Consider the following 13,540-nt stretch of genomic DNA (forward strand, 5'->3'; position numbering starts at 1 on the left):
TTCTGTAGTTCGAATGAGACATAAGAAACTACAAATGTGACTTGCTTTACGGCAAGCGTTACAATAGCCGATAGGTGGAGCCTATATAAAAAAAATAGCCGTTTCTGATGTCGCAATGCATCATACTTTCATAAAATCATGCAACGTACTCTACCTTGTCTGTGGACATCGTTATTTCCAAAGCCGGTGCTGGATAAACAAATAGCGTGCGTACGACGGTAGGCTAAGTTATTTACGACAGCGGTAATGGACAATTCCGCTTCCAACCTGTAGGGGGACCGAAGAGGAAAAGTGCTTTGGTGTTGCTTTAAATATTGAGTATTGCTTAAATATTTTTATCAGCCCTATCTCAAACATATAACGATCATATTAGCATCTGGTGACTCTTGCATTCATCACTTCAAAGTGGTATGACAGTTCAAACTAACTTAACATAATGAAATGTTGGTTTTCTGCTCCATAACAGACATTGTTTTTCTTTCATCACGTTCTTAATGTTTATGATTTAAGATTAGATGATATCACTGTGAAAATACCACAGTACTTCTTTATTAATAAATGTGCTTAATAGATTAAATGTGATTATAATAGGTTAATAAGTGTTGCTGTTGAACATTGCTGCTTTTTGTTATATTGCTATATATTTGTTTTTTTTTGTTTGTTGCAAAAACAATAAGCTACTGGAGGCCGTATGTTACAGTTAGTGGTCGAAAAACTTAAAATCCTTAATTTTAAAATATGCTGTGCTATATCCAGTTGCCCACTGTGTCTTATTCATATCATTTTCACTGTGTGCTGTAAAATTAGCGTTACCTTGTCTTTATTTGGAAAAAATAGGATTACCAGTGCGCAGTTGGTACAGTTTATTTGTGAAAAATACTGTAATAGGATTGCAGATTCAAGAAGTTGCCATCTAAAGTATAAGTTTATTTTAAGGATTTGTTTTCTAATTTATTTCTAATTGATTAAATATTGATTAAAATAAATATGAAGTGTATATATATATATATATATATATATATATATATATATATATATATATATATATATATATATATATATATATATATGTATATATATATATATATATATATATATGTATATATATATATATATATATATATATTTATATATCTTAGAGAGCAGGGTGGCTGATATAAAGCCTATATATATACACACACACACACACACACACACCACGAATGCCTCAAACCCCCTTAACCATGGTAAAATCTGTAACAAACACCATCAAGTGGTTTATTGATATTAAGCTCTGTTGATTTTTTTTTTTTTTGGTTAAGTCTGATGTCAATGCCATTGATCTCAAATTGGCTTCGAGTGTTTTGTCAAAAAGCGTTTGTGTAGTTAAACTCAGATGTTACATCAAGAACAACATTTGCTTTGGATGCTATTGGTCGGATGCACATTTCACCTATTTTGTGAAATGTGAATGATTATCTTGCATGACTTTGGATATTTTTGTGTGATGTAGGGAAACTTGGATCGATCTGAAAAGTAACATTGGTACATCACAGCTGACATTTTGGCTTGAAACTAAACTTTTTGTGGGAGATGTCATAGATTTCCAACTAATTTTCTTTCTTTCCGTTTTGTTTTTTTAACAGAGAAGCCTGCCATAGCTCCTCCAGTGTTTGTATTTCAGAAGGACAAAGCACAGAAGGTTGGTTTGCTCTAATTCTTGCTCTGAAAGCAGTTTCATGTGTACACAAACAGTCTTTTCAACCACACAGTATCATCATTTCTGTGTTACAAATACTCATTATCACTAACACTTTATTTTACAGTGTCCTTGTTACATATCTTACATGCACTTACCATAGTAATAACAGTAAATTATGCATAATTACATGCAACTAACCCTCAACCAAACCCTAATCCTCCCCTAACCCTATAGTAAGTGCATGTAGTTAATTATTATTACTCATTACTTAAATGTATAATTACACTGTAATACTGACACCTTAAAATAAAGTGTAAACAAATAAAGTGTAACCAAAGTTTATAGTTCGGATATAAACACTGATGAAAATCGAGTAAATTGCCTTTTGAAAGTAACTTGGCGATTCAAATAACGATTGAATATTACATTGTTACAACAAGTGACTGTTAAATGTATTTGTCATTGATTCATTTGTTCAAGAGATTTGTTTAAAAAAAACTGATTTATCTTGTAATGAAACAAGTTAATTCTTTGAGTGAGTCATTGAATCATTCATTCAAAACATTTTTTTATTTTTTTTATAATTCATTTAGATTTTGAGATTAATTTCAGAAGTTACATGTTATTTTGTTTAGTTGACTGTTCAGAATCGTGAAATATAGATTGTGGTTTTCAATTTTTCCCAGAACTGCGCAGCTCTACCATGACATTATGTAGTTGAACACACTTTCCATAATAACCCGAGGATGTTATGATGGAATACACTTAGTGGGAAGTATTTAATTTAGCTTTGAGTTTTATTGCAATAACAAAATAGACATTTTTCAATAAACACTCAGGCACGGCATGAAATTAGCATCTGGTACCTGCCAGATTTCAGCATTGGCAAGTAAATTCACCTACTCGTCTGGCCAGTTTGGCTGGTAGTGAGATGAACTTCAGCTGCCATCTGACTAACACAGATACAAATCAGGCTTTTCCCCGAAGCATTTTAAGCAAATTAATGGGATGGTTCTGGCCCTTGGTTTTAAGATTGTGTTTTCCACTGTACAGTGTGTTTCTCTGTGATGTAGTCCAGCTCTGTGTGATCAGATTAATTAATTTAGTTTTGTCTGTTCCAGAGATCCGCAGATGGGTCGAGTGCAGAGGACGGAGACGGTGAGTTAAAGTTTTCGTGCAGATTCTAGTGATGCACCAAAATGAAAATCCTTGCTTGAAAAATTAACTTTAAACCAAATATTTTACATTTGGAACTTTTTTTTGAGAGCCATTATTATGATGTGCAGAATGAAAAGCACATTTGTGCCCTACAATATATTTCATGAGATGTTGGTTAGTCTTTTACTGCAATGAGCAGTGTTATTTTAGTATCATGGAGATACTATTTTAGTTTTTATTAATATTCTTTTTTAATTTTCTGGTTTCAACTTAGTTTAGTAGTAAAGTTTTTTGTATATGTTTTTTAGTGCTGTGCGATTTAATCATAATTGATTTTCGATTTCGGCTTCCAACAATTATGCAAACAAGATAGTCGAGGTAAAACGATTCCATCCAGCGCAACTTCCTTTCCTTCACAGCGGTTCGTTTTCATTCCTCCCTAAAAACCCAAACTTAACATCCAAATCAGTGTTGTAAAATGCAGTCTACTGTTGCTAAACTGTGGGACGTGTTTGATATTAAACAACAGTGCTATTAAAAGTGCACTAAGCCACAAAAGAAAGACTTTTCCCCAGGCGGCTTTCTGTGTGTGCTAGTCGGAGCTGAACGCGGATACGCAAATGGGTTTCGGATGCGCACCTAAACGCGTACTCACAAAAATATCCAAAAGCCTTTTTGAAGAGTATTCATGTAAACACGGTGGCTTATGTCTTAAGCAAACGTACACAGTTGAGAAAGAAATGGGTGTGTAACAGTATATTGGATCCGTGCATTAAAAGTGACAGCTTAAAGTGACAACAGCCTAATAAATCTGCTGTCGTCTTTGTCATTAATGATAATCAAACAACAAATGACAAAGGAAAATCACTCGCTGATCTTGACTGAATAACTTAAGTAGCTTTAATAAGGATTCATCTATATTTAGTGTTATTTGTTTTTTTAGTTTTAGGCTATTATCTGAACAGCACTGTAAGTACATCCTGAAAAACTTAAAACACTGTTTATTTAATTTGTATTTTCGTTCTGTTCTGTTGTATTTATTTGCATGTTTTGTGTGTAATTAATTTCTTTGTTCTTTATTGTATTACTGACTGTTTTCTTTTCTTATGTAATTATTTTGAGGACTTTTTATTTTATTTTATTTTTTTACATTAGTTAACCCTGTATTAGTTTTTGCTGAAGTATCGGTAATTGTGAAATTTCACAAAAAAATTTAATTACTCGTGTCATGAAATAAGGCTTTGATCATATCGCCCTCCACTAATCGTGTTAAATAATTGTGCTTTCAATATTAACCAAAAATAATTGTGATTATGATTGCTGCCATAATCGAGCAGCCATACACATGTTTGACATTTTTTTTATGTATACAGTGAGGAAAATAAGTATTTGAACACCCTGCTATTTTGCAAGTTCTCCCACTTGGAAATCATGGAGGGGTCTGAAATTGTCATCGTAGGTGCATGTCCACTGTGAGAGACATAATCGAAAAAAAAAAAATCCAGAAATCACAATGTATGATTTTTTTTAACTATTTATTTGTATGATACAGCTGCAAATAAGTATTTGAACACCTGAGAAAATCAATGTTAATATTTGGTACAGTAGCCTTTGTTTGCAATTACAGAGGTCAAACGTTTCCTGTAGTTTTTCACCAGGTTTGCACACACTGCAGGAGGGATTTTGGCCCACTCCTCCACACAGATCTTCTCTAGATCAGTCAGGTTTCTGGGCTGTCGCTGAGAAACACGGAGTTTGAGCTCCCTCCAAAGATTCTCTATTGGGTTTAGGTCTGGAGACTGGCTAGGCCACGCCAGAACCTTGATATGCTTCTTACAGAGCCACTCCTTGGTTATCCTGGCTGTGTGCTTCGGGTCATTGTCATGTTGGAAGACCCAGCCTCGACCCATCTTCAATGCTCTAACTGAGGGAAGGAGGTTGTTCCCCAAAATCTCGCAATACATGGCCCCGGTCATCCTCTCCTTAATACAGTGCAGTCGCCCTGTCCCATGTGCAGAAAAACACCCCCAAAGCATGATGCTACCACCCCCATGCTTCACAGTAGGGATGGTGTTCTTGGGATGGTACTCATCATTCTTCTTCCTCCTCCAAACACGTTTAGTGGAATTATGACCAAAAAGTTCTATTTTGGTCTTATCTGACCACATGACTTTCTCCCATGACGACTCTGGATCATCCAAATGGTCATTGGCAAACTTAAGACGGGCCTTGACATGTGCTGGTTTAAGCAGGGGAACCTTCCGTGCCATGCATGATTTCAAACCATGACGTCTTAGTGTATTACCAACAGTAACGTTGGAAACGGTGGTCCCAGCTCTTTTCAGGTCATTGACCAGCTCCTCCCGTGTAGTTCTGGGCTGATTTCTCACCTTTCTTAGGATCATTGAGACCCCACGAGGTGAGATCTTGCATGGAGCCCCAGTCCGAGGGAGATTGACAGTCATGTTTAGCTTCTTCCATTTTCTAATGATTGCTCCAACAGTGGACCTTTTTTCACCAAGCTGCTTGGCAATTTCCCCGTAGCCCTTTCCAGCCTTGTGGAGGTGTACAATTTTGTCTCTAGTGTCTTTGGACAGCTCTTTGGTCTTGGCCATGTTAGTAGTTGGATTCTTACTGATTGTATGGGGTGGACAGGTGTCTTTATGCAGCTAACGACCTCAAACAGGTGCATCTAATTTAGGATAATAAATGGAGTGGAGGTGGACATTTTAAAGGCAGACTAACAGGTCTTTGAGGGTCAGAATTCTAGCTGATAGACAGGTGTTCAAATACTTATTTGCAGCTGTATCATACAAATAAATAGTTAAAAAATCATATATTGTGATTTCTGGATTTTTTTTTTTTTAGATTATGTCTCTCACAGTGGACATGCACCTACGATGACAATTTCAGACCCCTCCATGATTTCCAAGTGGGAGAACTTGCAAAATAGGAGGGTGTTCAAATACTTATTTTCCTCACTGTATATATATATATTTTTTTTTAAATGTCTATATAGTTTTTATTCATTTTCATTTCATTTTTATGTTTAGTTGTTTTAGCACATCAAGTTAAACTAAATGGAAATAAGAAATCTTTCCATGGTAACTAGCTGCAATAAAATACGTTTTTATTGTACATTTCAGTTAACCCTCTGGGGTCTGAGGTGTTTTTGGGGCCCTTGGGATGTTCTGACATGCCCTGACATTTGTGCTTTTTTCAGTTGCTTATAAGCATATTAATGGCAAAGGTGTAAATTCACTCTATATAGCACAAACAGGGCTACCATAATATGTAAGCATCATGTATGTAGATGTTTGTATTTTTAAGAGAATAATGTTTATGCGTGGTTATTGAACATACATACATACATTTTATCATACGTGTTTCAAAGTTAAGGATTCATTAGTTTGAATATCGCCTACATTGGAACAAACATCTTAGTTGATTATTTTTGACAAAACATATATATATATATATATATATATATATATATATATATATTTTAACACGAGCAGAAATTGGCAACATTATAAGCTTATTTGATGTGGCAGTATTTTACAGTAAAAACTTTAGAATCTGTCCGATTTTTGTAGTCGATTTTTACTCCTCTTAGTAGGCACGCATCTATGCATTCATTCACACGCAGAAACGCGACTCATATTTAAACAGTCTTTTTGCGTGTACAGACACTTGCGATTAGAACAAAGCATATAACTGACCTATTCCTCAGCTGGATCTGTTGCTCCTTGAAATGAAACTTCCAGAACTTGAGGTAAGTTTTCCAGGATTATTATCAAGATAGTTTTATTTCTCACAGCGTCGTAAAGTACATGAGACTGAAAGTGAACTCGCGGTGTGTGTTATCCAGCTGATGTGGGCGTTTCACAGGTTTGCGTCCTCAGATTATTTGCGTTTGAACAGCGCACGCTCTCCGTGGGCGGAGTCACATTAAAAATAATTAGCTGAGATGAGAACGACTGACATCTCTCTCTTTACATACATATTACATAAACTGAGAATATTTGTTTTTTTATAAAAATTACTTCATTTAAAAGAAGAGAATTCAAGCTTCATGCCTGTGTGACTGATTGACTGAGTATTCGCTGAGTTATGGTTCATTTTCAGACGCGTTTCAGAATGGACTACACTGACAGAGAGAAAGCAGAACTCGCTTCGTGTTTATTTTTCTTTATTTGGCAAAAAGCACAACACTTTGTTTTTATTGTGAGTATACACAAAAATAATACACACTTAACTGGATCGATTGATGTACAACACAAGCATGTAATATCAAAATCAATAGAGTATTTTGAATCTCTTTCGCACTGATAAGGAAAAAAAACTAGCAGATCACGCCATTTACCATTTTAACGTTCATTTTATTTCAAGTGACAAAATAATTTTTTATGGTTTTGATCTTTGCTTAAGTTAACTATAATAACCCTGGACTGCATTATTGTGTTGCACTCTTTTAAACCTGGATAATTTCACATCCAATCTGCTTTTTTTGTGCTTTTGTCATAATCTTTTATTGAATCTGTTAAATTTTCTGTAGATTTTTTTTTTTTAAGCCAATATTTGTCTTATTTTTAGTGGCCGAAATTGCAATGCATCCTTAAATAGATGAAAGGGTTTTTTTTTTTTTTTTTTTTTTTTTTGGACTTTAATGCACTATAATTTCAGTCTCCAAAACTATAATAAAATGCCATTTCTGTTAATCTGATGAAATAGAAAATACATCAAAAACATGAAACGTCCAACAGTTGATTACAGAAAACATAAGCAGCATGCACATGAAATTAATCAGGTTTTTAATATTTCATGTAAACACCGCCTGATGATGTTTTGCTGGAAAATAACTTGTATATGATATGTGATGGGATGCAGACAGTAAGACACTAACACAATGTCTCATGAAATATATTGTAGGATGCAGATGTGCTTGTATCATCCAAACAGCAGTATGGGAGTTATTTGGAGGTCATTGTCTGAATTTAAAGTCAATAATGCATTTAACAACTCTGACACTGATAATACTTTTTTCTATACAGCTTTTTATTTAAACTAGGGCGCTACTACAAGGTTACTCAACGTTACTATTCAACGTTATCGCGCATGTGATTAATTCAATATCCTTAAATAAATAATGAAGCACAAAAAAATTGCATCGTTAACGTAATTTATGCCACGCAATTAGATGATCTTGGGAGTCGGGGAGTTTATCGCACAGATCTACACAAGCATGCACAAGATTTCGCTCGGATCGGATCATTTTAAACCGCTAAACTCCAATTATCCATTAAGCGAAAGCATTAAAAAAATTGGTTCAAAACAGAGCTAATGTAAAGAAAACCAGGCTAATTACATCAGATATGGCAAAGAGAACAGTGACTCGCGTTCACTTTTCAGTGAATTATTCATTCCAGTGTCTGTTTAGCTTTAAAACGCAAGCTTTGTCATATTCTGTCATTGTTTCTGAAGAGCGTGAGCCCTCATACGCATCTCGCTGTGTGAAATACAGACTGAACAGAATGTCAAAACATCCCACCGCTGTATGACTAGATGATATGCAAACATTGTTTCTCGGCTGGATAAAGCAAACCAGCGTCTCGCTAGTAAAGTTTTAATGGATGCGAAATGGAATCAAGGTAAAGACGATTGCAGTGTCGTACAGGATCGTACAGTAAGCATGCGTGAGTTTGTTATTATTGATGCGCAATCAAACCATGCATGTGTGCTTTCGATGCACGGATCGCATGTGGTATTTATGCACAGACACATTTCAGTACATTCACGTTGTATCCATACACATTCAGGATAAAGTTTTTATCTGTGGTGTGTGTTGCTGTGTTTAATAATTCTGAATGGATCCATATACTGTAGTAGGTAAATGGTGGTTGGTTTGGGTTATTTTTTTTGGACATCTCCATGTGGTCCTGTTTAGTATCGCAAAGTGACATGTATAAAATGTAAACAAGCTCTGTAACACTGAATTCTGAAAAGTTTTGTTCCGTCATTTGTTCCGTGTGTGTTTTGGTATGCATAAATGTATGAATTATATGGACTTTTTATATCATTTGGTTATTAGGTGTCCTTTTGGAGTCTCCAAGTGTCTTTTTTTGGAAAGACATAAGTTTACCTTGAAAAAAAGCTTGCAGATTTTGTGAGAATCATCCTTCAATCTGATGTTTTACTTTGCTGGGTATAGCAAATGACAAAATAAATGCATTAAACAAGATAAGTGTATGCTTAATTTCACAATGAGTATGTGAATAATCACGATTAATCATAGACAAGGGTGCGATTAATCGCGATTAAAATGGCAATTTATGAACAGCCCTTATTTAAACATTTTTAAAAAAAAAATTGTTTAAGTCTCACCAATTGAAAGTAGAAGTTATTACCAATTCTAAATAATAATAATAATAAATTAAATATTAATTTAAAATGAGAATTTTCAGTTCTCAGCACTGTGTACAGTATTTGAGTGCTTCAATAGTTGTAGTTTCTGTTTGGTCTATTGATTTGAATTGTGTTCTTCAGATTCAGATCGGGATGATGTCGAATACTGTCCCCCAGTAAAGAGAGAGAGGACCTCATCTTTGACCCAGTTCCCCCCATCACATTCAGGTGAATCTACAACGATCCGTTTCACTGCAGTGGATCGACACTGTTCCCTTTGAACAAGTATTATTTGGCTGAATTTAAGAGTTTTATGCTCCATCTGATCCTCTCTTTCTTTCTTGCTTGCTCTCCCCCCTCCTACAGTTCCCAAGAATAATATCTTTATGCCCTCAAGTTTATGCCAGTCTCCAACTGGTAATTCAGACTCTGAGCCAGGTAAGAACCAGCCTTCTTTTCAATCTTTTTCTAGAAACTATAAAGATTTGAATCTTAACACGGTTTCCGAACCAGCCACGATGTTACGGATGTCCAGCATCAAATAAGTGTTCTGATCACTGGTGGCTACATCAGTGAGGATGGAAAAATTATGATATTTAATATGCAACTGTGGATGAGGGCTTTGGACCAATGAGATTTTACGGTGGGAGGAGCTACTAATCAGGATGCAATATAAATAGAACTCGAAAATCTGGCAAAATGTCTTGTTTTGAGTGCATGACTTCAGCTTCGTTCTGCGGCCATACATGGTCTTTGTCATGTTTGACAGTCTTAGGGTTTGTTTACACTGCACACATCCAATTTGGTTTTCACATTGTCATTTTTCACATGTGGATGTGGTTTGGATTGGGTTTGTAAACATCAGGTTCCTTTCACATTTTTATTCATACAAAAAACGGAAAAAAACTAAAATTTGAGTTGGATATGTCAAACAATCAGATTTTGCTGCCCGTTTAAAAGCTGTATATTTTGTCTGGCCATACAATCAGATTTTCTCCATCTATTAATGGGATGCATTATAATGAAGTTGTCTTGCAATCTTGTCTTGAGGCACTTTATATATGTATTTAAAAAACACAGACAGGATGCATTGGTGAATAGCACTGTATTCTGCTGCCAGGCCAGTAGTTGGCGATGTCACTTTATAAAGAAACAAAACGCGTCTATAGACTAAACACCTAATACGCATGTGCATGATGCCACCATTTTCACAAATTCGTGTTTTTGGGGTTTACATGGAGACGTTTAACCGGTATCGTTTTCAAAAACTTGCTCTTTGATTCACTTTGATTTGCATTCAGATCGACGCATGTGCGGAGTTTGGGTGTGCTTTTAGATGGGCCTTTAAAACTTGACAAACAAATATCTTCGGTATTTGGATCTAGTTTCTATCAACTTTGTCTTTTGTCTAACACTTCCTAACTGACAAAACACTAGAGATGGCTCTTCATGCTTTTATTACTTCGCATTTAGACTACTGCAACTCATTGTATTGGCGGTATTTCCAAGTCACAAATCGTTCACCTTCAACTGGTCCAAAATGCTGCTGCAAGATTTATTCGCAAAAGTCGTAAATATGATCACATCACTCCAATTCTAAGAGATCACCGGCTGCCTGTTCTAGTCCCACACTCACGACTCAAACGTAGAGGGGATCGAGCGATTTCTGCGGTTGGGCCCACGGTTATGTAACAACCTGGCCTTAGAGATTAGTTACTCTGGAAATCCAGAGTTCTCGTGAGAGCACAAGTTGAATTTGTTCAGCGAGTTTACTCTGGCGTTGAGTAATGATGCTCATTAAATATGCCCTTGTATCCGAGCTGCACCAATCACATCGGGTTATCTGATATAGGCGGGCCAGAGGCGAGATGACGACAGCGCTGTGACATCGAAGTCATTAGTAAACATTGCAAGATGGCTATGGATGAACACCAGTTGTTTGAAACGCCTTTGGCCGCTACAATGAACGAGTTAGACTTGGCTTTTTATCTAAAAGAGGAACAGAAGACGCCGCTTGAATCGTTCCTTTGCAAGAAGGGTGTTTTTGCTGTTTTGCCGACCGGATACGGCAAGAGTCTAATCTACCAGTTAGCTCTGCTGTTAGCTAAGCATATGGGGCTTGTTGTGATTGGTCGTAGTGTTATCCAATTGCGTGCAGTGAGATTTTCAAATGCATGCTTGGTGCCGCCCCTCGAACTGGCCGAGTTTCATTAGTCGATGCCAGACCATTAATCTTTCAGATTTAGGTCTGGATTTCCAGGTCAGTCTTTGGTCAGTCTTGTGTCTGTTTTAAATGTGCTTTATAAATTAATTAAACTTGAAACTTTGAAAACCGTTTCCAAAAGTTTGTTTTCAGGCCCCCAAAATGCAGTTGTTGCATAGTTGTTTAAAAAAAAAAAATGAATCAGACTGTATAAATCTCATTTAAAACACATTTTCTAAGTGGCTTCAGATCTCTCATCCCCTAGATAAAGTGAGCTATGCGGAGTAATGTAAATAGAAGATGCTGTACATGCATCTAAAGACGGCTTTCTATTTTGGTCTCTATTAGAAAGAGCACAAACCCAGTCAAGCGCACTAAACCCAGATGTGTTCCGGCTACTGTCAGGAATGTGCTAAATCAAGTCCTGAGGCCTGTGGAGGGGATTTAAAGTTTAACCGGAAGTGGTTAGAGTTGTTTTGAGGCCATAGATATGAGGCACAGCTTGAAGGCAATTTAGATATAGAGACTCTGTGGCTGAGTTTGCATTACTAGTGTATACAGTGTGGTATTGACTGCTCACTGCCTACTGTTCTGGAAAAATATGATCTAAAAATGTTTAAACTTATTGTAATGTTTATTTTTGACACAGAAACGTGTCAAAACTTTCTTTAACTAGTATAGCGTCGAGAGAATATGAGTTGTATGCCATTCATGTGGCTTATTCTTTACTGGTGTGTTTGAGGCCACATACGAATTAACTTTGAGTGTTTGTTTGTCTAAGAGATCTTATCTGGTCTTGCATAAGGGATGTTTGCTTTAGTCTTACATGTTTATGCTTCTGTTTGTCTATCTCAGAAGAGAAGCCCGTTGGGTTCAGGTTGAAACCCCCCACACTCATTCATGGCCAGGCCCCAAGCTCAGGTAAGATCAACTCATTCCTGCTTTGTTGCATGTGTGTGTGTTTAGTGTGTGTGTGTGTGTGTAGCTACAGTAAAACATTCACATAAATATAGTCTCCTGAGCAGGAAAGATTGGGGAAATTAGTCACAATGAGTCTGACTGTGAAGCTTCCTCTTTCAATCCTTTTTTTAAATGTCATCTTGCGCATTTGAAAGCTCCTCAAATAGATTTAAGTCCGTTTGCTTCAATATTTCGCTTTTTTCATGAGATGTTGCTGAGAACAGGGGTGCAAACTAAGTTCCTGGAGGGCCACAGTCCTACGGTTTACTTCCAAACATGCTCCAACACACATGCCTGTAGTTTTCACATAAAGCCGGGTTCACACTGTACAATTTTGGCCGTCTGAGACTAATGCTGAGAATCCTAAAAGATTCCTCTGATCCTAGATCAGCTCAGAAACTGATGAAGCAATTAGTGAGACAACAAGCCACCACACACATCGTCTTTGTTTGTTTTTGCTTTTCATTTTTCTTTTCAAGGCCAGCCATGATCAAAATTAATGGTAGAGATTTGCCCCCTATAACCTCATTCACTGGTTCCTACATTACTCCACTAATATAGTCCACTTGAAGGATTGAATGAAAACGAGTGAGTGAATTCTTTTGTGCTTGCTTTTTAATAATTATTTGAAACTAGTAATGAAAAGATTTGTTTTGAACTCTGTTATGGAAACTAGCATAATTAAACAATTTATTAATCAATTTATACCTGTATGATATTACGCTACAGCCACATTGGACCAGCAGTTTGTAAAATGGATCGATGGATGATTAAGCTGTGCCATCTTCTGGTCAGATGTGAGAATTTTTCCGACTCATGACTCTCACAGTGCATCTCTAGCCGTTGAGCGTACATCGGTTGTACATTCGTTATTGCGGTGCGTTGTGGGATTGAATGAGTGCACTCGATAATGTCCACCATGGTTTCAGACACCACTACAAATGGCTGTCCCCTGAAAAACTGCCCTGTTTAAGGGTATAGGCGGCGATTTCGGATACAGCCATTGTTTTTGTTTGCTAGCTACCATTTAAATCCTGCATGTAACGCAGCTCACTGTCACTGAACGTGTCACGGATTGATGAAGTAAAACTCTGGATGAGTCTTCTTGCATGCAACCTTTTTAATGCGTCTTG

The 13,540-nt window shown here is 36.4% G+C and overlaps 1 protein-coding gene across 3 annotated transcripts in view; it reads left to right on the forward strand.

Moving 5' to 3' along the window:
• The window catches only part of ranbp3b (RAN binding protein 3b), a 35,546-nt gene that overhangs the window by 1,883 nt on the left and 20,123 nt on the right, over positions 1–13,540 (forward strand). For all 3 annotated transcript variants that reach the window (XM_084119065.1, XM_084119064.1, XM_084119066.1), the window contains exons 2-6: positions 1,626–1,681; positions 2,803–2,839; positions 9,386–9,472; positions 9,611–9,682; positions 12,303–12,368. In XM_084119065.1, the coding sequence (XP_083975191.1) occupies positions 1,626–1,681; positions 2,803–2,839; positions 9,386–9,472; positions 9,611–9,682; positions 12,303–12,368 (318 nt within the window). The remainder of the gene's footprint in view (positions 1–1,625; positions 1,682–2,802; positions 2,840–9,385; positions 9,473–9,610; positions 9,683–12,302; positions 12,369–13,540) is intronic.

This window comes from Abramis brama (genome assembly GCF_963993115.1).
Source record: "Abramis brama genome assembly, chromosome: 7".
NCBI classification, from domain to species: domain Eukaryota; kingdom Metazoa; phylum Chordata; class Actinopteri; order Cypriniformes; family Leuciscidae; genus Abramis; species Abramis brama.